Here is a 24,133-nt window from a genome sequence, read left to right as displayed (position 1 = left end):
GGCCTGAGCCAGGAGCAGCATCTGAGAGCTCTGGGTTTCTGTCCGAGCATGACTTAATAACTTTAAAGGAAAGAGATCAGACAGACCTTCAAGTCTTCTAATCTGTCCATTGTTAGAATACAGCAGTTCGTTCTGGCGTTTCAAGGGATGAACTATATTGAAGGCTGTCTCAAAAGGCTTCCCATAATTCTGCTTGTTTTAAATGAAATAATCTTTTTCTTTTCTTTTCTCTTCTCCCCCCCCCCCCCCCCCGAAAAGGACTTGGGAACAAGCATAGGGGAGAGTACTTACTGCTGGGATGTGAGGACTGCCTTGCTGAACAGAGACATGATTTCATACTCAGAACGATTCCCAGTATTTCGGTGGATATTAAGCCATAAGAAAAGTCCATAGTTAAGAATTCAAAATGATAATTATCTGTTTCAAAACAAATGAAATAGTCACTGTTTTAGAGTCCTGCTAAAATTTTCTTTCACGGCTCTTTCATTTGGAAAAACAGCATAGAGACTTATTCTTGAGTTTTAGGGGGAGAGGACGACAGCATCGCGGTGCTGACTGGATCTGATCTAAAGATTTCATCCATAACTTCTCAGTCATGCCCAGGTTATAATAAGCTCCATTTTTCTATTTTTCTTTCTAAAGCATTTCAAATCTCTATATTTCAGTTGTAGTTTACATTTAATAAAAGTATTTTGAAAGAAGGGTATGTGACTGAAAAAAAAAAATCAGTGCCAATACATACTAATTTTCCTAGGAGCTGGTCAAAAATATTATGTAATAAACAATGCTTTGGGTTTGTGATTGGACTTTGTTTCCCCTCTGTGAAAAGACTTTTTCCATATCTAAATGTAAGCTTCCAAAAGTAAACATCCAACTAAAGTCTCAACCAGTTTAGAAAGAAACAATCTTGGCTTACTTTAGTAATAAATGGGAAATGAAGCCAGAGTTGGGTCTATGGCAAAAGCTAAGTGAAAGAGAGGCCCAGGCCACGTAATTTTAGAACTTTGACTTTCCTATTTGCTCATGGATTCTGCCTCCAGGGGCTAAAGATGGCCTCATTTTGGCCACTGTGATGGGTGATTCTAACAGGATGCGAGGCTAAAGCAGCTTAGGTTTCAAGAGATGGTGTCCAATATGCTGTGGATGTGACATGTCTCTTTTGCAGCAAGAAAAAATAAAGACATAAAGAGAACAAAGTTCAGGTATGACAAGGAGGAAGGAGAAAAAGAGGAGGAAAAAGAGGAAAGGAGGCAGGAAAACGATAAACGAGAAAGGAAGATTTTTTTTTTTTCTTTCTGAAAAATGATTCTTTTCTCAAGCAGGAGTCAGCAAACTTTTTCTTAAAGGTCCAACAGTAAATATTTTAGGCTTTGTGGGCCATGTGGTCTCTGCTGCAGATATTCAACTCTGCTGGAAAGCAGCCACAGACAAGACAGAAATAAATGAGTGTGGCTGTGTTCCAATAAACTTTTACTTACAAAACGATGACCAGCCCACTGTTTGTAGACCCTTGAAAAATCATCTGTAGGCCAGATGAGAGCCTGAATAGGCTGACCTAAAACCAAAAGGAGCGGGTGTGGTGTCCTGGGCCAGCGCCTTGGGAAATTCCAGCCAGTCCCAGGGGCAGTGACAAGACACCAGACTTGCTCATGGTGACACTGTAGCATTTCCAGCTTGCCTCACATAATATGTTGCCCTTTCCTACTTGGCTCTTAGGCCCACTAGTCAATAGACATGCTGCCCATAAATGACAGTGACAGCTTCAGTCTTCACTACAGAATTCATCACAAAGGAGATAAGAGCCCAAACTTCAATTCAAATGGACCATCTTGAAGTGATGTGTTTTACTGACGACCTATCTGAACAGTGAGAAATTCACCTGCACAGCATGTGATGTGTAGAGGATCCCATCAGAAGCACCACATTTGTGGAGGGATGACTAACTACACCTCTTCTATCCACTCTGCTGTAGGAACAATGAGGCATGAAACCCAGTCTAGGGTTACTTTTTAAAAAAGGCTTGTGCAGAAGTCTTTAATGAGGTACAGACACAACAGAACTGGCCAAACTAAGAGATCCAAGGGACTAGCAATTTAGGTTAAAAGACATTAACAACGTTCGTATATAAGAAGCCTCAAGAACAGACCAAAAGTTCATGGCCTTCCTGCTATGCTGCAAGATGGCTACAGGTCTGAGGACGTGCCTGGGGGGAGGCTCTGGACCCTGATTGAAGGAGCAGTCTCCATGTTGTCCTCCCAAAGCCAGGGAGCCTCAGGGGATAGAAAATGGGTCTCTTGAAGAGGGCCCAGCTCTCGGGAGCTAAGGTAGAGCTTCAGTGATTGCTTCCCAGGCATCTTCCAGCTAGAAGCTCAGAGGAAATACCAATGTTCTCTGGTCACCACATCAGCTCTGACAAATCACTCACCGAGCACAGGCCCAGGAGAAGAATTCCTTTCTAATTTGAATCTAGAATGTGGGACAGACTACCTTTGCATCCAGTGGCAAGCCATACTGTGACAATGGCTACAGGGAGGAGGTCTTGGCAATAGAGGGAAAACGAGGGGAGACTTGAGTCAAAACCAAGCCTAGGCTTGGAGGTATCTGGGAGACCGGTGTCTGCTGTTAAGTGTCAAAGGACCTTCCAGAGTCGGCCCTCAAGTTTGTTTTTTCCTTCAGCAAAGTTAACTGAGTCAGCAAAAATGAGATTCAACAAATATATCTTTTAAATGTCCTAATTATGTAGAATCCATCTATGTAAATGTAGTCACTACTGTAAAGTATAAGTTGATTTTAAAGGAGACCTAATGCATCGTTAGGTGTATAAAATAAATACACATTGATACCTTTTCTCAAATGCTGCCTAGAGTGAGAGAGAAGGCTATCATCTTGATGGAAGCTTTTAAAAATGAAAAGGAACTTAGAAAAGTAATGGAATGAATTATAAATCTGCAATTGGAAAAGCTCCACCCACTTAGAGCCTCACATCTCTCCCGAACCAAATCTAAGCACCCTTACAAGGTAGTCTATATGCAGCTAAGGGGGCACCTTGAATGTCCGTACAGGGATCAGCACATGTGACATGGGCAAACCGCCACCGTTTCAGTCACCACAAAAACAATATCCAGTGACGACTATATGAAAAGATTTTTTTTAAAAAACTTTAAAACAACTTTTATAGATTAAATGAGCCTACTTAAAACATGTTAATGCTTCTGTGCAACTTAATGCTGAGAAAAGGTTGCCAACATACACACTCAGCAGTTTCATTAATATAGGTAGCTCTTGAATAGCCAAAGTCAAAGATATTAAAAAAAAAAAAAAAGACTCATGGGATAGAGGAGACATTAGAAAAAAACAACAACAAACCAAAGCTTCATTGAAGACAGTAAGCTTCACTATCTATAAAATTCAACACAATTCTCAATTTCCCATGAATCAAATGCTTTTCTCCAGTCCTATCCAATTATCAGAAGTTTTCATTATAAAACAGCAAAACTTTAACAGAATGGGTAGAAAACCTGTTTTATCATGGTTTGAATGAACTAATGCATGAAAAGAAGGTACATCTGAGTTTATCTAAAAAGACCTGAAGCGATATGAATGGAACGACTTTTTAACAAAAGGGACAGAGTAGCAGCTGTCCATCCCAGCCTATTTTGGTGACAGAGCATGTTAGTGAAGCTGGTTGAAGCTTTAACAACCAAGCCTTATTTATTGGTAGAGTGGCCCAATGGAGATGTCGAGTGCACACTATGTTATGATGGAGCAATGTTACAGGCACCAAGGTAAAGCCAATGCACCCATGCTAGGCCTCAAACAACATCAGTCACAAATACTGCAGCTCTCATTTCTGGACCATGGAACAAAGCCTGACTTGATACAGGCAGGTGGGGTAACTACCAGCATTAACTACTAGTACGGTGCTCACCAATCAGAAAAAGCACCTACTCTAAACATGTAGATTTCACATTGGGACGTTAGCTCCTCGTATAGGAGTGTGTTGGCCCACTGTGAGATCTTGGAGCCTCTTTCTCCACCTGCAAGGTTGTTCTGACCTCTATAGAATTCTGTGTTGTTTAGACCTTTCTGAGTCTGGTGCCAAGGTGATTGGGGGGATGCTCATAGAGACCCTGGGCTACATTTAAGCCATCTGGCCTATGCTAATTACCCAGCCCATGAACACCCTATCACACTGGAAAGAGAAGAAAGAATTTTACTGTAAAACTGGGATTGGGAGATATTTGTGGCTAATAAACACATGCAAATGCACCTAAATGCACATGCATACACACACATTCTTAAACTTTTCTATTGCTGAAACGACATTTTGGCTTTCTCTGAACATGGAAGTACTCAGGGCAAGAAAAAAAAATTAGAATTCCTCTTATCCTAATTGTCAAATTACAGCTACAAGATGGAAAAAAAGATTTCTTTTTTCCCCCTCAAAGTAGGATAAAAACATTGTTAGTGTGCTAGCAAGCTTGCAAGGCCAAAAATGAAAAGGATGGCAAGAATCAGTACTGCACATAATCTGGGGGATGTGAATAATTTTTAGAGGTCATAAATCACTATTAACACCTTGTGACACGCCTTCTGTTCCATGGGCACGTAATTGAGAATGCACTTCTTCAAATGACAGAAGATCAGAGATGAGTGACCAACAATGAATCTGAATTTTTAAAAAGGGATAACAGAAATATTAATCTTTTATAATAATTATAAATTCCCTCTGTATTCTCCACATACCATAAAAATGATTTGGTTTAGCTTTCAAATATCATTTAAACGAACAAACAAGACAGAGGGAAGTTCGCTGCTGGGGTTTGCAAAGAGGAGCATCTGCTCATGTACAGACACTGCAGGTGGCTGCTGAAAAGCTACTTTTATGTGCATGATGGTGATCTTCTCGGCTACAGTACAAGTGCTTGTGCATCAAGTATAAAATACAAGCCTTTAATCACATAGATCAGCTTTTTAGCTTTTGTAAATTTAAAAACAAAAAGGATAAATAAGGCACTGTACTTTTAAAAACTAAAACTGCTTGGTTCCAAGTTTAAAACCCAAGGAACAATCAGAATATAATATATAACTTCCCTTACTCAGCCTCAGAGAAAGACTCTGCAAGTTCCCTTCTCCATCTGAGACGCATTTTCTGACATCTTAAATTGTGGTGTTCTCTATTAACTGCAGGTTTGAAAGGCTTGATAAGCTTATAAAAGCAGATTTAGTTAATGCAAAATAAAGGGTTACTTCTATAGAACAGTTTTAACTCTGGGCTACCACCCTTCCAATCATTTTGCATCCAACCGCCTCCGTTTGCTGTGGGAAGAGTCCAGCTTTGCCTTCAGCTTTCGCTTTCTCTGGGCTGCACTGTTCTCTGGGGTTTTCGTCGAGGGTCTGGCCCGAGTCTTTCCACTGCTCTGCTTCCTGTTTGTGGCTTTCTGTGGCCTTGAAGAGGATTCACCTGCCCCTTTTTGCTTCGCCGGTTTTGTCACCACCTCCGAGGTGGAGGGCTGGGAAGGTCTTTTGTTGGTATTTTCTTTTTCCTTCCTGGAGGGAGGGCAGCTCTTCCCAGGGGACTTTTTAGGGATCTTCACTTTATTCTCTTTCTTCTTGGGCGGTTGGCTGATTCTGTCCCTTGCAGCTGGCTTCTTGGCAGCAGGGGTTTTGGTGGATCCATCAACATGCTTTTCTTTGCTGGCCTTCATCCCAGGTCCCTTGTCCTTCCTGTCCTGAGTGCTGCCGCCTTCTGTCCTCTTGCGTTTATTCTGAACTTCTGCTTTCGGCAAGACTTCAGACACCTGCTTCCCTTTCCTTCCCTTCGTTCCATCGGTACTCTTGGGCTTAACAGGAAACCCATCTGCACCTACTTGCAGGGCAAGCTTGGGAGACATCAGAGGGTTGATGCACACACTCTTACAACTCTGTTTGCTTTCCACAGCCGGACCAAATGGGCTTTCCATTTTGTCATTCTTGATCAAACGCTGCTGTGCTCTGAGCTTTCCTCGAATGTTGGAGTATTTTCTAAGGATCCGGGTACTGGCAGGGGTAGGCGAGTTTGTGGGAGGATGGCTATTTCTACCTTCCTTGACTTCCTCTGTGCGATCTTCAGGGCTGGGGCTGGGGCTAACGTCACTGCCATCCTCCAGCTCCACTTGGTCAGGATTCTCTCGAAACTTAGCCCAGAGCTTCTGTGTTTTCCAATTGTTCCTAGCAGGAGTCGCTCCGGGAAATTTCTTCAAGTGTTTTTTCAAGCGTTCGGCCTGCAGTGAACTGGGATACAGGCTGGAAGGAGAGTACTTCTGAAGAGGATGCTTGACAGGTGGGATGTCTCCTGGAAGACGAGTATTGAGCTTCTTCACGATTACCAGAGACCGGGTTTCCGTGGTCTCCAAGAACCACTTACAAACATTAGATAATTTAAAGTTTGTCATAAACAGCATCTGCACAGGAGAAAACTTTTGAACCTCCAGGGCACCCCGACATTTCCGCGACCTCTTCTTGCTTTTCCAAATCTCCTTCAGCTTATCCGATTTATTCCTGGCTCTTGGTGTTGGCTGGGCTTCTTTCTCCAGCTGGATCCAGCCCTTCTGCACTTTCATGTACTGGGCGTTGAAGTTGGCGATGAGCTCTTGGTTCTCCTCCTCAGCGCACCACTCCACAAACTTTGGCTGGTCATCTGCTACTGTGTCCACATCATCCTCATCTAAGGGATCCTCGCTCTCCGAAGCTTCATTTTCCTTGGGGGCTGGGTTTCCTGGTGCTGCTTCCTTTTCTGAAGTCACTTTTACAGTGTCCAAGGAGTCCAGAGAATGAGTGTGTCTTAGGTAGTAGGTTGAAGAGGTCAGTCTTGTAGGCCTCGGTACCCATTTGGGGGGCCCAGCAGCGTCATTACTTCCACCACTTGACAATCCAGGTGTGCTAGATGGCATGTCACCATCCTCATCTTTAGGCTGGCTGTCTGCACTATCTGCCTCATTTGCAACCTCCTCCATCTCTCGTGAGGGAATTGGTCCTGGCTTCTCTTTTGATTGTTCTGGGAAAGTACAAGGAATACTTCCAGAGGGGTCTTGAGGACTGTTCTCACCTAACTTAGACTGAACGTAGATTTCCAGTTTCTCTCCAGGCAGGGGCTGGCCAACTGTGGCTAAGGGATCACTGCTGGGGAAAATTCCACCTTCTTCCCCCTTGGCTTCTTTCGCCAGCATGTTTCTAAAAGTCTGCCTGGTGATGATCCCACCTCCTTTGCCCTCCTGCTCAGCATCTTTCTCAGAGGGATTTTCATGGGCCTTTGGGTGTTCGGTGTCCTCCAGGGCTTTAGCGTGGACACCTTCAATCAGGAAGCTCTCGGGTGTTGCCCTCCCTGGGTACCCTTCTTTTTTAGAACGTTTTACACCAGGATTTTTAGAAACTTTGAGCTCAACACAAGCAGAGGAAGAATCTGAACTTTGATGTCTCAGGCATCTATCGGCAGAGGAAGAATCTGAGAGTTGACTTCTTAGGCACCTATCAGAGGCCTCAGGGAGTTTTTTACCTTTTTTCTTCTTGTCCACACTCTCTTCAGGTGAGTCAATGTTTTGATCGCTTATATCTTTTTCCGAAGGCTGCTGTCCATCACCGTTCTCTCCCTCGAATGTTGCTGCACCACTTGCTGCCTCACTTTCCTCAATTTCACTTGGGTTTTCATGAGTAAAAGTGCTGCTTTCCTTCAAGAGCGGGTCAGTATCTAGCTGCTGCGTGCCTTCAGTCTCAGCCTCAGTACCGATACTTTGGTCTTCCTCCGCCTTTCCCAGGCTCAGGGGAGGCTCTGAGCCCACTGGGGGACTTTGATTTTCTGGGCACAGAGGACTTTCCTCTCTACTTACTGTTTGAGGAGAAGAATGCGGTCTAGGAACAACCTCTTCGCTGCCTCCCTCAGAAATGCTCTCTGTGGAGGGAAGCAGGGGACAGTCTTGGGGTCCACCCATATCCTTTGTATCCAGGAGTTCGACTGGCTGTTGGTCGCATTCAGGGGAAGAGAGCCCACTTTCTGTGGGAGCTGAGACTACGGAGCTGCCTTCTGGCAGGTCCTCTTCAGGAGAGCGAGCAGGGAGGGGCCACACCAGGCTGGGGGCTGCTGTTTCCCTTGGGCTGGGGGGGCTGCTTGGGTTTACGTTATTCACCATCGGGCACACCTCGGGCTCTTGAGATTCCTTTTCAGAGGATGCATCTTTGTCTCCTTCCTTGAGACAGGCTACTTCATTACTAGGTTCCTCAGGGTTGTCTTCTCGGGGATGCTGCACATCGACTGCAGGCTGAGGTGCTGAAATGATAAGGGCCTGCTTGGGAGTGACTACTGCCTCTGATGCCAGGGTTGAGCAGCTCGCTTTTTCCTGGGAGTGTAAATTTCGGGCCAGTGTGCGGACGGTCGGCAGCTCGCAACAATCACCATTGAAAAAGTAACCTCGTGTACTCTTCCTGGCTGTTTTCCGAGAAGATAATATCGATCTCTGATTTTCAAAGTGGCATTCTGTTATTGGCTGGCTGATATAAACAACATCACACTGGTTATCATAATCATTGATCCTCAACCCTGATGCCCTCTTACTTTTCCGAGCTGTCTTAATAGAGGGGGATATCACCTTGGTTCGTGAATGTCCATTAGATGCTTTGTGTACAGGTGGCACGGGGCTGGGGGCTAACCAACCGTCTTTGGAATGATCAAACTGGCCCTTGTTACTGGGATGTAAATGGTAACCCACTTTCTCTCTTCCTAGTGGGTGAAGATGGTTCTCTTGCTTTGGCCTTGAATCTTGCTCGCTTGCCTCTAGGTCCTGGCGTAGAGGTGTTTTTGAGCTACACTGTAAAGCATTCTCTTTGTCAGCAGTTCTAGGTGAATTCCCCATAAATCCTGAGTCCCAAGCCTCTTCTGATAAAGCTTTGAACGAATTTTTTTGAGACACAATACAGCTGTTGCTCTCCTCACCACGCTCAGCCGCCGCTTTTACTGCAATTAGAGTTTCGACTAAAGCTGAACTCTGCACACGGTCTTTACCATCCTCGCCTGTTTTCACATTTGGGTCCTGCTCCTGTCCAGTGGTTTGCCCCTCCGAGCTCTTAGAGGTGTGGTGGATGGTTAATGAGGAAGAATTAGATGCAGTGAGGTATCCCAGAGTGGAACTATCCACTGAACTCTCAGAATTAGGTTTAGTGGTTGGAAGTTCAGAGGAATCTTTCTGGACAACAGTCAAAGGATTCTCTCTTCCATCTACAGAGTTTGTCTCGGGAGGAGGTTCCTTTAGGGCCTGTTCTGTCGCGTGCTGAGGGCTGTGAGAGCCTGATGAGTCAATGACCAAATCTACAGAAGGAGGAGACTTCATGTTGAGACACACAGTATCCTTTTCCTTATGTTTGGTGCTTAGCTGGGCACAGCCAGCATTGCAGGTGGAGGCATCCATTGCTCCAGGATCAGAAGGTCTCAGGTCCTCAGGGCCTGGCTGAGATTCAGTGTACAGATCGTTCAGAACACGAATGAACTGCTTCTGATGATGAGTGCACAGTTTGACCATAAACTTCTCCAGTGGGGACTTCGACTGATTGTTAGAATCTACTGCTACTGCCTCTGCTGCTTTCTCTCTAGACAGACAAAGAGAAAGAAGAAATTAGTATGGTCATTGCCCCAAAGAACCATTTTTACATTAAAAAATTCACCTGTGTTACTCATGTTGTAAAGAGAAAGGATACTGGCCAAAATTACTTCTAGGTGCCCATATACATTTTAGTCAATAAATGAGGAGCATTTACTTAATTCAAATATAAGGCCAGCTTTTTTTTTTGTCTCAACTTTTAGTGACAATACCCTTCATACTTTTTAAGTGATTATTCACAAATACTTTCTATCTTATAGAGAGGAAACATCATTGAAAAAAATTCTCCTTCAAAAAATAAAATTTTGGCCACATTATTAACTTCAGTTAGTCAACATACACCTTTTTTTAGGCCTGGGTATTCCTATTAAATAATCACTGGTTCATAAGTCCATAATGCTGACAAAAATTCAGACACACTGTTTTACAAGTCTTTAGAAATACTTAAGAGAAATTAGAGTTTTTTTTTTTTTTTTCTTTAAGTTCCCAGGCTAGGGGTTGAATCAGAGCTGCAGCTGCTGGCCTACACCACAGCAATGCCAGATCCGAGCTGTATCTGTGACCTACACCTACACCACAGCTCACGGCAACGCCAGATCCTTAAACCACTGAGTGAGGCCAGGGATCAAACCCACATCCTCATGGACACTGGTTGGATTCATTTCTGCTGAGCCACAACAGGAACAAGAAATTACAGTGTTAACATGGTTTCTTAGCTTGGCCACCTGGCTGGACTTTATAATTCTGCAAACAGTGATGCAGGAATCCTTCTACCGCTTTGGGGTATAGAGGAATAGCGATCAATAGTTTCACATTTCAGATATGCTGAAAGATAGAATAACAAGCAATTCCTAATTCCTAGCCTCTAAATGAGGAGATGGAGATGAAATTACTCTATAAACCATAATGTCTGTCAGTGCAAGGTCGTGCTATTACGTATGTGAAGCCCCACCTGTTACATTCTCCTAGACCTTCAATAAATATTTTACAATAGTCCACAGGAAGCCAATTCTATGCTCAGGAACCCTTTTCAAGCATTTCCATAAATTATCTAGGACAGCTCTCAGAGTTTAACCTGGATAGTGGGAGTGGCAGGAAAGAATGATACTAGATTGAGGACAAGCTAAAGGCAATTTCTTCTTAGACAGCCAAGCGTTTTCACGAGTTGCTCTGTGTGTCTGGATGTCGGGATTTTTACTAAGTCTATTTGGTTGATGTATTCCAATTTTTTGGATCTTTATACAACTTTTCAATCTTTCTCTCTCTCTCCTGATTCCTTAGGAGACTATTATCTGACTCCTTATCTAGCACAGCAGAGCACTGAGGGCAGCTTAATAAATGTGTGTTGAACAGATATTGTTGGAACAGACATCAGCAAAGGGTCATTTCTATGTGTTTTTCCTGGTAAAAAGAATCAGGGACAATGTATTGGTGAACCACAGGTCACTAGAGCAAGCAGCGGGGTGCCCTCTATCAGTTACATCCTTGGCCACCTCGAAACTATCTCCACCTGGACTGCCTGTATCCTTTCCTGAAATCCTAAGTTAGACTGGTTTGTAAGGTTCTTAATTTTTATCTTTTACTGACTTAATTTGTTTTTGTCTTAGCTTTCCAAGAAGATGTAAGCTACCTGAGTACAGATAGGGACCACATTTCATGTCTTTCTGTTTCCTCTTAGTAAAAAAGACGGGAAGGAAAGGGAGCATCAAGGATGCTTTCTGGGTTTGCTTCCTGGGTAGCACTATTTACTGAGATAGGAACATAGGCAATGAAGCTGATGATTGTTGGTATATACGTGTCTGAAGCGTTCTGCTCTGTATACATTGAGTTATTTCTAAGATTCTGCATCTGAGACATCTAGTAGGAAGCTGGACACACAGGTATGAGCCCACCAGTAGCTTCACTTGAATCTGAGGACCTTCACATTAATACTAACCTTTGTCCAGATGTCATTAAATGGGCCCTGTTATAACAGCTAACTTTATAACTATAGTAATGACTGTGCTTCTAAATTATCCAGCTTCCGACCTTTCTTGATTTTCTCTGGAAATTATTCCAATAGGACCTAGGTTTAGATGCATTTCAATTTCATATCATTTAACAATTTAATTTTAAAAATTAACACCACTTTCTGAAGCTTAATTCTATTACTTTTCTCCATATTAAAAAAAAAAAGGGTGCTAGCAAGTTCTGTCTGAGTACTAAACAGCTGGTCTTTACCTTTGTTTCTAGTTGTTCAATTCTTCCCATAGTCTTAGGCCTTTAATAGACCCTACATACAGCATTTACCCTGATTTGCTCTCAGACAGTAAGTAGGGAAACCAGAGAGGGATGAGTTTCTGTCCTGCAGACCATGCACTCAACTTGGCCTAAGAAGCATTATGTTTTAGTTCAGGGATTATCGCTGGCATCATGGTATGTCCTTCACTTCTGACTATATAAGATTTTTACAAGAATGATAATTCATCACAGATTTTGAAATCACTTGATTTCATGTTTATTCTGCTCACGAGCAGGACACTAATAATTAAGTAAATTATTTATCAGTCATAAATACTTCACCACCACCACCACCACCTAAGAGCAGTAAGTCCTGGGGACTAGTAAATGAAGAAAACTTCTTTTGGGAAACTACCTGGATTAGTTTTGAGTTTCTCTGCTTGGCGAGACATGGCCTGCATGACCTTGACCACTCTGTCTTTCTCTTCCCAGTTCAGTGCCTAATTCTTAAGGGTGTGGTAAAAGGATAAGATAATATTCATAAAAAGTTTGAAAGGCACAGTTTAAGAATGATGTGTTGTTTCACAACCCTATCTTTAATGATTGACTCAATGATGTTTTTCCAGATCAGAGGTTAGACACAGCCGAACTCGCCTACTTTGTCAATACCGCAATACTTAAATTTCCAAAGGAAAGCATTCCTGTGGTTAATATAAATGGTGGATGGTCAGGGCGCATGTTATCTTGGGGTAAAAGATCAAATAGAGAAGAGATGTGGCAGAGAGCTGAAGTGAGAATTTTAAGAGTCTAGGACGTGGACTGATGGATTCAGGTGGTCTCTCAGTATCTGCTCTGTCGCTACCAATAAAACTGCTTGAAGGCAAATGCAACATCACTGATGACCTAAATATATGTTTTTGACAGAAAAAAGATGAAGAGAGAGAGTGAATGATGTTTGGATGAGCGCTGATCTTACATGTAGAAAAAGGTAATTCCAGGAAAACAGAAGGGGAGAGAAAGTTTGAAACAATACTTTAGATAGAGTGGACCAAATGGTTAAGGACTGTAAATTAAGTTGGCTTGATTCTTCTCTCTAAATACAAGAAAATGTAAAAATGCACTGTTAGCCCCGCTTAAAGGCAATAAGAGTTATAATTTGTAATTTTTGCCAGATAATAATCTGAAACTATGTTCCCTAATTCCTTACTTCTGGTCCTTTAAGCACAGAAAATGTAGTATGTTCAAGGGTCTGGATAAGTCTGCTGACAAGTCCTCACCTTCACTTGGAAATGAGTCTACTGTTGGCTACTTTACGTCTGCGTATCTTTCCTGCCCGGATACAGGAATACTTCAAAGGCTTTGTCAAAATTGTGTGTGTAGTGGAGGACAGGGTGAGCGTGGGTTGTGGAGGTCTCTCTTCACTATTTAAAAGCCACGTATAGTTGCATGAGTAAACTACTAAGCAATCAGTGTTCTTTCCCTGGAACTGAACTAGGAGAAACAGTAAAAGGGTAGGCAAAGGTGACATAGAAAAGTGAGGAATTAAGTTCTTAAGATTATAGAAGAGAAAGTGGCCTCTTAAACTCAGGCAGCTTAATACCTGATTTCCAGATGGCTGAAATCCTAATTATCTAAATTTGGATTTAGACAGAATGTAGACAGATTTAAACCAAAAAAAGTAACTTTCAAAATTGGGATTAAGGAGAGATCAGAATCATGGGGGATGGTGGGTGCGTGGGGGGGTGTCCAATCCAAGAAGTATCTGTACCTCTTCGCCCTGTAAGAGTCTTCAGTAAGCCATTCCTCCTGATGGCAACAAGGCAATCTTGCTCAGGAGTGGAGTGGAAGAATAGCTAAGAACTACTGATCTGACACAAAAGACATGCAATTCTTTTGTCACAGCTTTCTAAGTTTGCTGTGTTCTTAAGTTCACGAAAAATAGGGCAGAACAAGGTTCAAACAATTATGAATTAGGAATGTAAATTGGGGGAAAGGAGAGGTGTGTCAGAGGGTGCTTACTGGACATGAAGCCATAGTTTGCTATCTTTTCTTTATCTCAGGGTTTAATAATATCTCAGGGTCTACCAGAGTAGATCTAAGTATGACAGCAACAGTTTAAGGCTTGTATATTATATCTTCCGTTTCTCTTAAATTTAGAGAGTGTCAAATTTATTCTAAGAAAAAATATCAAGGAGATCCTCACGTTCACTATTTAACATATTTTCACCCTGTAAGCAAATGACCTAGGAAGCCAAAATAAAATCATAAAGTTACTTGGTGAATCAGAAGTCAGAGCAAGGGGTCATCATGCATCACGGTCTAATGGCTCCCTCTCCTCTCCAGGGACGTGGGCGGCTGACGAGACAGACATTTCTGTCAAACTATTTACTTCTGAAAAATCCACTCCCCCATCAGACTTTTGTTTCTATCATCCCAGGCAAATACATTATATTTGATAAAAAGGAGAGAGGGTTCAGAGACTATGAGAGACAGGGCATTTTGGATAGGGTGGCATAAATTTTAAAAATGATAGGTCCTGGGAGTAAGGGAAGAAATATCCCTAAAAGATATGAACTAAATACTTATCTGGCAAGAACACAAACCTAAATGATTAATCTAATGCGTATTATAACTAAGAATTCTTACAAAACACTTTAAAATGGACTTTAGAAAATAATACAGTAATTCCAGACAAAAAGGGCAGACCTCTGCCCAGGGCTGGTGTAAACTGACAAAGTGTCTGTCCCTAGACTTACTGAGTTACTGAAACCAACTGAAAGAGAGATGTGACGTTAAAGGCATAGCTGACATTTTAGATCAGGATTACACGAGAGCTAATGGTAAGTCAGCGAGTCTGGTCTGCTTTTTTGCTTTTGTACCTGGCAGGTTGGGGATACATATCTATGTTGTTCTTTGGGGAAAACTGCTCTTCAATTCCCTTTAAATGACCAGGGCAATGACAAGATTAAAAAAATACCACTGCTTAGGCAGAATACAGAGGCGTTCATTCCCCAAGTGAGAGGAAACATCATGCCACACCATGCCATATCTGTCAAGGCCCAATAGTGGTCAAGGTCTGTGCACAGGTTTCCTGGAGTGGAACTGAGAGGAGTCAGTCCAGACAAGATTTCTATTACAATTGGAATATATTTCTTTTGTAATAATAATGACAAGAACAATAAGGATAACCTCAAATAAAACCCCATACTACCACCTTACAGGGCAGTGTGTATGCAGAGGAGGACCTAAAGGAGGCATGGGGAGCTGACACCAACAAAGAGAACATATAGTAGTTCACATGACAGATGGCTGCAACACAAATTTTTTTCCTCTCAAGAAACAAAGTGATGGTTTTTTTAAAACAAATATTCCTGGTTTCTTTTGGTACAAGAGGGAGACTAGCAGACTACGTATCTAAATAAGCAATTATCTGATAGTGTCCTGAGTTTTTTTGTGATTTTCATGGGACCTTCTATATCCTAAATTTTCCCATGTTCTTTTGAGGTTATTAATCTCTATTTCTGAAACCATACAAATCTATGGCATAATCCTTAAACATGGCAATTTCTACTTTTGTGCCATGTAATAAAATCACTTAAAATCGACACGATGGCAATCCCAAGTATTAACTCTAATTATTTAAAGGACCTAGGCCGCTTTGTAAAATGTAAATCACTGAAAAAGTTTCCTGAGGTACTCGATACAAGAGTTAATGTTACTTCTCACTTGCTCACTTTATGAATGTTAGAGGAAGTATATGTATTTTAAAATTTAAAGTATAGTTTAAAAAAAAAGTATTTTTATGTCTGCCATTCTGTCTGGGGTGCCTTTGGAATTAAAGAGTCCTTTATAACAATCTCCTACCCCGCCTCTCTCTAGAAACACTCAAGGCTACAGCTGGAGATGTATCTGGGTGATGAGTCCTAAGCGGAATCAACTGAATGTTCAAGTTTTTATTCAGGAATATCGGAAGACAAAATATAACTAAGTGTATAAGTACACGCATGCACACGTACTCAGCTCAGGTACCTTGCCTCTAGCCTTATCCCTAGTCCCATCACACTTCTTGCTTCCAATACACTATCCTGTTCACCTATACTGAATCGACTTTCCTTGGAGAACACGACATTCAAAGCTCCCTGCCACTAGTTTCTCATTTTAGAGTTTGTATCCAGAACTGCCATCTTCCTAAAGCCCAAATCTGATCTTGTCACTTTTTGGAAGACAATTTCAGTGATCTCCCCTCTGCTCACACTCCACCCTCCTTTAGCACCTTTTCCCCATGGGCCGTGTTACTTCTCACTCTACTCTTATGGTCTGTGTCTTTTATTAAAAAGCACTTAGGCTACCTGCTAACAGTGGACACGGCTACCTCCTACCTCCTGCATTGGATTGTCAACCTTTCTATAGGTCCAGGACTTCGGTCTTCTTAATGTGGTAGTTTCATTGCCTAAAACTTGGCACTTAGTTCACCTTAGGCATAAGTGATGTTTAAACTAACCAAATAAATTACTGTGTAGTGAAAATAATTTTCCTAAGACATTTTTCAAGGGGACTGAAAAGGGCAGAGGAAACATTCTGGCATATAATCAGAAGGGAAAAGAAAAAGCTTTCAGAGAAAATGAATTCAAATCAACAAGGCAAGGCAAGGAAGATGGGAATTCTGGAGATCAGTTAAGAGTGTAGGCTCCTAACTGTAAACCCACGGAAGGTTGCCAGTATCACAAAAACAGGGATGAAAAGGTATGGTTTACATAATGTCTTTCAGAACCCATCCCAGTCTGTATGTATATGACACATAAGTTTCCATAAACAGTATTTATCTGTATTATCTGCTATGTACTTTGATTCTCTGTGTTCTTTTTAAAATGTTGCTTAGGACCCACTGAACTGACCTTAGAATTAACTAGTAAGTTGTAACTGATCTACACAAACTCACAGATTTCTAGCACTTCCTAAGAGTCTGCTATCCTGGTTATTTTCTTCTTAGTCCATCTTCTACCTAGCTAAAATTACACTATTAAGTTTTCTGGGAAAAACATCTCAAGTCATTTTAATAGACAACTGAAGCGAATACCTCTGAACTGTGCTAGCTATGATTTATCTGTTTGAAATGCAGAGAACTCCCACGTGGTAACAGTGTAGTGAGAATTTCATTTACTAGGCAGTAGAGTCCCCAAAATCTTTCACTGGAAAACTAACAGTTTGATGATTAAACACATATGCACATCCACATCCTCACAACCCCATCCAGCCCTTACATCTTGTTATTCAAACTGTACCACTACATAAAAAGAAAAATCTTCAAAGGATATAAAATTTCAACTGTGAAAATACCAAAACTACACACAATGGAAAGGATGATAAATTCTATGTAAATTTACACTTTTTAATCTGAAACATCTTCCACTTTCCAAACAACTTATTCCACTTAATCCTTGAAAAGAAAGATGAACAATTAGATAATATTCCTCTGAAATAGGACCAAGAAATCAGAAAAGCAGCATTCCAGGTTTCAATCATAGTTCCAACATTTCTACGTCTGACTTTAGAGTTAAAACAAAATTGATTGGCTGCCCAGTGTCCCAGTCTTAATATAAACCCACTGGCCTCACTTTCAAAGTTCTAATCAATATAAACAGCTTTCTCCACAACTTTCAACCTGATTTTCTCACTTTCTCCATCCCTCTCACATTAAATTGACTCCAGTCAGGTGCTTTCACTCCGGGCTTTCATTTACTGAGCACTAACAAAGAGCGTGTGGCATAGGGCTAATAAATATTTTATACAGTCTCACTGAAGCCTCACAGCAAATCCCCAAGGTAGGTTGTGTAAACTTCTTTTCCACATTAAAAAACTGAGGCTCAGAAAAGTTCAATAACTTGTTCAAGACTGTGTAGTAAGAAATTTCTAGAAGGGTTGGGATTTTAAACCAGGCCCATCAAATTGTCTCTCAAAAAACTTGGGATATTCTCTATTCTTCTTTCTATGCTCTACCTACTCTTTAAAATTCATCTCCCCCAGCACTGAGTCAACAATGCTGACTTCTATTTAACAATGAAGTTACACATGCCTCAAATGAAATTTCCTTACTGGCAATTTCATAATACGGATTTAACTCTTTTTCGAAAGAGCAATGCAAGTTTATTCACGAGTGAAATTAATAGTTGAGATTTAAGCAGTTAAAAGTGAGTTTAAAAGAAAATTAGATTAAACCCATCGCTCTAGTTCTAGGTTGAGTTTAAGAGTGCCACAGTGGTCTAGAGGTAAGTATAATGGCTTGGAATCTTGAGTATCAAGGGCAACTCATTATGTGAGGAGGGCAAGTGTCTTAAAGACCCCAAGTTCCATATTTTTCATTTTAAAAATGAAAGATTAGAATAGGACCAACAGTGTTTAATCAGTAGGTTAATAAAACACCTATGGTCACAACAATGAATATATTTAACACTTAAACCGTGTACATACACTTAAAAATGGTTAAGAATATACATTTTGTGTCTTTGGACACAATTAGAAAAAAGAGCTTCTGAATAAATGAACTTTAAAAATCAAAGCCAAAAAAAAAGCTGTTACAATTTGAAAATAAATCATGTGTTCAAGCCTCACTCTTATAAATTGACTCAGACAGCTGTATTGCTAAAAGGTTGATTTTGATTGAGACTGATTATATCCAATGATTCCCCAGAACCCTTTGTGCTCTAACATTCAAGCAGAGTTCGCTTGCACACAAAAGAAACAGAAACTATGAACACACTTTAATAATAATTAGAATAAAAAGCAACTGCTCAAACTAATTTTTGCAAAACCATCGTCACATTCATACAGTTCATAATGAAAACAAAATAGACTTGTTTTAAATAAAAGGCACCACAGAACTATTTTTTTTCCTTTATAAAATGCTGCAACGCAAAGACAAGACTTAAGGTTTACCAGGCCTTATTATTCAATAAAGGGTTGCTACAGTATTTCTCAATGCTTGAACATATACAATTGGTGTACTGGCCTCACATTTAATAGAAAATTGCATTTTTAAATAGATGCAGAGTCAAAACAAGGGCATTCAAGAGAACACTCTCCCTTCACAGATGAAAAAAACAAGTCATCTCTTTAGTATACCAAGTCGCAAGATATTTATATGGCCAAATAACCCCTTATCACTCCACACTGCTAATTATTTAAATTAAGTTGGCAAGAACAGTACAATTAACATTTTAAAACTACCAGTCAACAAACAAGAATATTCTTATATGCTTTAGGCTCAAGCTTTCAAACTTAAGAATTTTACCTATTTTGCTGACTCTCCAAGCTAAACTCTAATCAATTCATGACTTAAACTATTCATTATATACGCATCAATCTTTTAAAAGTGTTTTGAGAACATTTCTTTTCCACTAACCTCTGGAAACAAGCCTGTCTACTCCAGCTGCCAATGCAGTCTGATACCGACACCACCTCCCTCCAGAGAGCAAAAAAGTCCAACAGCTTGTTAGTTGAATAGGATGACTAAAATTATTAAAATGATTACCGTCTGGAGGCAAATGATAAAGTGGATACTCTGAGTACAAGAAGTTACCTCATGTTACTTAATAAATATTTTCTGTTAAAGAAAGGCTTTTCACTCAGCTACAAAATCTAACATCATATGACTTGGGTATATTTTTACATGTGAATACAAGTGTCTGGTGAGAGAAATTCACAGTCCTTAGGGAAAAAATAACTGCACAACTCAGGAAATGGCAGAAAGCAATACCGTTTTCCATTTTTCCCACCCCATTTCCCTTATGCAATTTCCCTGATTCCTATAAATTCCTGAATTAATTCCAAAGTATCAGTAGACTCAGGGAAGAAACTTTTGGATTAGAAGAAATAAGTCTTTAAAAAAAAAAAAATCAGGTCATAATTAAAGTGCTAAGTATCAACCTGAAGCTAAAATCACTAAAATAAGCTCATTTATGAGATGCTAGATCATAATCCTACTACACTGACCTGGCCACCAGTTTAAAATGGATAATGACAAGAAACATAGTTATAGCTTTGAAATGTACAAAGAAATAATATTAGGTTTCTAGAAAAATGTTCTATAGACATTAGGCATAGCCAACTAAGAGGAACGAATGAAGAAAATGAACAAGCCTGTAGTACCAGCAAAAATTTCCAACTTTATAAACATAACGTCAAAAGATAGAAATAGCTAGCTAGACAGCTAAAGAAATAAGGCCAAAAAAAAAAAAAATTAACTAAAACATAGTCTAGACCAAGTACCAATAATAGCATCACTTAAAAAAGTAAAATGTCAATAGAAATTCAGAAATTACTTTAGCCAGTCTATATTAGTTACATGAATAACATGAGCTTGAAAAAAGTAGCTACAACAACATTTTGCTTATTGTTTCTGATCTTTATAATTCAGCTGTTCCCCCCCACCCCCCACTTTACAATAGGAATCACTTTTTTTTTTTTGTCTTTTGAGGGCTGCACTTGCGGCACTCCCAGACTAGGGGTCCAACCGGAGCTGCAGCTGCCAGCCTACGCCATAGCCTCAGCAATGCCAGATCTAAGCCGTGTCATGACCTACACCACAGCTCACAGCAACACCAGATCCCCAACCCCCTGAGTGAAGCCAGGGATTGAACCCGAGACCTCATGGTTCCTAGTCGGATTTGTTTTTGCTGCACCACGACGGGAACTCCAGGAATCACTTTGTAATACAAAACTTTTTAAAACATCAGTTACCAAAAACCACAATATAAATGCTGAACAACATCTATGCTGTTATTTGTCTTGGTAAAAGGAAATACCAACAACTTGCCAAGAATCAAAGTTAGCATAAAACTTTGATTGACAGTGTTGCTTTCACACTTATGACTCAGGAAAAGAACAAACAAAAATGAGTAAATCATTATTCTTCTTAGTAAGTAATCCCAGAATAAAGTTTTCCTCTAAGAAAATTATGAAAAATCAGAAGTCCAGCAAGTAGGTATTAGGTAAACTTCAATATATTCCTGTTTAGCTGAAATATTTAAAGTGAACTATCCAATGAAGAAAATTGAGGTAGAAGAGTATCAAGTTAGTAAAGGCAGTGTTACAAGGCAGTACCGAACCCAAATACTGAAGCACAATTTTGAAAGAGTAACTACTAGATCAAGAGAGTTCATCTGGAAATAATTTATCGTAAAAAAAAAAAATCACAAACTTTGAGTACCATGTGCGTTTATAGTACACCTCAAAATCTTAGCCCTTTTCTGGATTTTTAAAAAGGCATTATAACCTCAAGAAATAGAAACCAAACTTTTTAAACAGTTTTCACAACAAAATTTATTAGAAGAATAGTGGTTTTGAAAAGTCTAGCATCCAGTGAGAACTACCATACACAACATTACAGCTGGGAATGTTTCTCCAAAATGTCATGGTCAAATAATACAATGGAACCATTAAATCTTACACATGCACGAAAGAACTAGCGCATTTGACATACAATGCAAAAAAAAGGGGACCACATGGATTAAAATTTTAAGTACTCATCACATACATTAAGACACAGCTTATTTTAGTCCAGTCAAAAATCAGAACTGCATTAAAAAATTTCATGTAGTGCAATCAAACCAAAAAACTTAATCTGTGATCATAAGTGCTCTACTACATAAACATTGATCATAGCAAGGAACAAAAAAGTTCAAATCACACAGTACAAAAAAAAATCTGTAAATAAATATAAACTACAGTACAAGAGAAATATTAAATTATACAATTCCGTCAAACTGTAAACAGTATATTGAAATGAGGTCCATAAGAGTAAAGGGGGTTCCTGTTTTGTTGCATGACACTTGAACTTCTAGAAATCTGAAAGATGCCATTTTCCATATCTTCAAAGGCTATGGGTTTTTATATAGGGAGAATTCCTTTTAGATGTAAGATATCAAATATTAAAGCAGAGGAATCATCTACTTTGTTAACCACAGACAGTACTGCAGAAAACAAAAGATGTTTTAAAGAATGAAGACCTCTAGCAGACAAGTCTTAACATTAAAGATGCAAAGGGCTAAAACACTGGATTTAGAACTTCACATCAGAAGAACTTGTCACTGAGGACTTCCAGGCTATAAAACACACTGACAAAATTGTTTGCTGATACGTAATCCTAGGCCTCTGCTAACTTTTTGACATTTACATACTTATGTTACAACACCAACTTTGGCAGAATCACTACTAATAAACTCAGAGCACTCCTGGCCCAATGGTTCCATCACAGTGGCCAGTGCACAGAATTCTCTAAAGACATTGCATAAACTAGAATGTAGAGGTCAGACACCCAAGGACCAGTGCTTGAATTTAGTAGTAGTATGGTGAAGAAGCAAGAGCCACATTGAGGAAGAACTGCATCTGTTATAGTTAACAGAAACAGTAAGGAATGTTGTTTAATTGTGCTGGCTATTAGTGGCATAAAAATATATAGTTTACCTGTGTGTGTGTATATGTATGCACTGCATGTGCTGGCTATACATTTATGCACATTTTGTCCTTTTAAATACACTGTTAACAGGAACCCCCATATTATCTGCTCAGTAGTAATAACTGAATATATAGAATGCCACTATAAGAGTGTGAGGCACCGTGTGCTGGAGAGTTATATGCAGCTTTAAAATCGGTTTGGCTGAGTTATACCTGGATACCTGAACTGAGTTTTTAAGTTGACATTCATCAAGGATGTGCTACCAGCACGTCAAAATAAAAGCAAAACAGAAAAATACAAGTCACTGTTAGGTTTAAGAATAGCATCAAAGTACCTGAATTGAGTGAGAATAGTGTGTAAACTGTCCCTGAGGGTTTTTAAACAGTGTGTACAGGTTGGATTCCTAAGAACATTAGCTTTATTTAACAGTGTGGACTGATAAAATACCAATGTCTGACAGTTTAAAGTGGAGGTTATAAAGAATTATACGCAAACACTCCAAATGTATAGTTTATACATTTCTTCTCAAAGCAGCAATAAGCTGCTGTAAAGTATACATCCCATCAGAACAAGCAACATGTGGGAGTCAGATAAAGGTTTCTATCTTAGTCTGGTTTTCTGACAGCACAGCATATCAATATCCAATGACTATATTTTTCCTAGATCAGAATGTAACTAATTTTGACTATCAATATAGGATTAGACTTTTAATCAAACACTTTGCTATTACATACTAAAATTCCTTAAACTTACTAATGCTGGTATACTAACCTAATTATCCCCCCCCTCGTTTTAGAAATATACCCTTCCACAACTTAAAAACATTAAGATCCATTTTCAGTTCTCTGATGTAAAAAGCATGTCAGTGAATTAGTATTAAAAATTTACACAGTAAAAAGGCTTGAATTTCAGCCAAAGATTCTAAATACTGCTCATTCCCTGAAGACTTAAAGGGAGAGAGAATCCCTACCCATTTCCTAGTGATTTATTTTTCTAAAATGGTCTGACACAATTTTTTATTTTAGGAAATTTCCCCCTCACCTCATCTCAAATTCCAAATTCTTAGCCTGAAATGCTTAATGAAATGGGGAAAATGAGGCAATTACTTGGAATTGCTTGAAAGGTACAAAATGTTATTGTCTTTTTAAAAAATAAGACTAGAATTATTTATATAAATGTGGTCTGACCCTAATTATGTAGTATGTTTTATATTTTTAAATAATCACCCTAAAACTTACAGTACCTAAGACTCCAAAGATAAATTAAGACTTTAGTGTTGTAACAGAAAAAGTGCTGAATTATCCCTTTTCTAGTACTTTAAACATTTCAGACAAGTGCTTTCCTAGTGACGGTAAAGTTTACTATATACCCTTCCACCAAGTAGGAAAAAAAGTCACCTGGATGAAAGAAAAAACTTTTAGGAGTGTAGCACCTGGTATTTACCAAATAACAGATGTTGTTCAACTCATTCTGAGGGGGTAAAAATATTCTAGATTGAAATCTATTTGGCTATTGTATGTTAAAAATCCCTGCTCTACTGTGTCAGTGTCCTGTGTTTAATCCCCCCACCCCTCCCCCAGTCCCCTTACACACTATCCACTGAGAATCTAATCTCTAAAGAGATTATTTTAAAATTTATGTTTTCAGGACATACCTGAGAAAGGGTGCAATTATGCAGAACAAGGAACCCAAGACTGCACTAATACTGGTTATAGGTTCATAAATTCTTTCCCAAGATAAATCTAAAAAGTCTAAGAGGTATGGATCTTCAAATATGTCTTACTGCTTTAGATTTTTTTGGTATGTGTGTAGGGTCATTTCCAGTGTTGAAAAG

General features: G+C 39.7%; 1 protein-coding gene across 20 annotated transcripts in view; it reads right to left on the bottom strand.

The window, feature by feature from the left end:
- Nucleotides 1–213: 213 nt before the first annotated feature.
- LCOR (ligand dependent nuclear receptor corepressor) overlaps nt 214–24,133 on the bottom strand; it is a 134,023-nt gene continuing 110,103 nt past the window's right edge. For all 20 annotated transcript variants that reach the window (XM_021074299.2, XM_084994942.1, XM_021074304.2 and 17 more), the window contains one exon: nt 214–9,615. In XM_021074299.2, the coding sequence (XP_020929958.2) occupies nt 5,292–9,615 (4,324 nt within the window). In that variant the 3' untranslated portion in view covers nt 214–5,291. The remainder of the gene's footprint in view (nt 9,616–24,133) is intronic.

Source organism: Sus scrofa, chromosome 14 (assembly GCF_054392235.1).
Source record: "Sus scrofa isolate SSC_HxYL_T2T_F1_AM1 chromosome 14, Sscrofa_HxYL_maternal_Yorkshire_Landrace_v2.0, whole genome shotgun sequence".
Classification (NCBI taxonomy): domain Eukaryota; kingdom Metazoa; phylum Chordata; class Mammalia; order Artiodactyla; family Suidae; genus Sus; species Sus scrofa.
The sequence above is the reverse complement of the archived record's forward strand: the minus strand, read 5'-3'. Positions and strand labels throughout refer to the sequence as shown.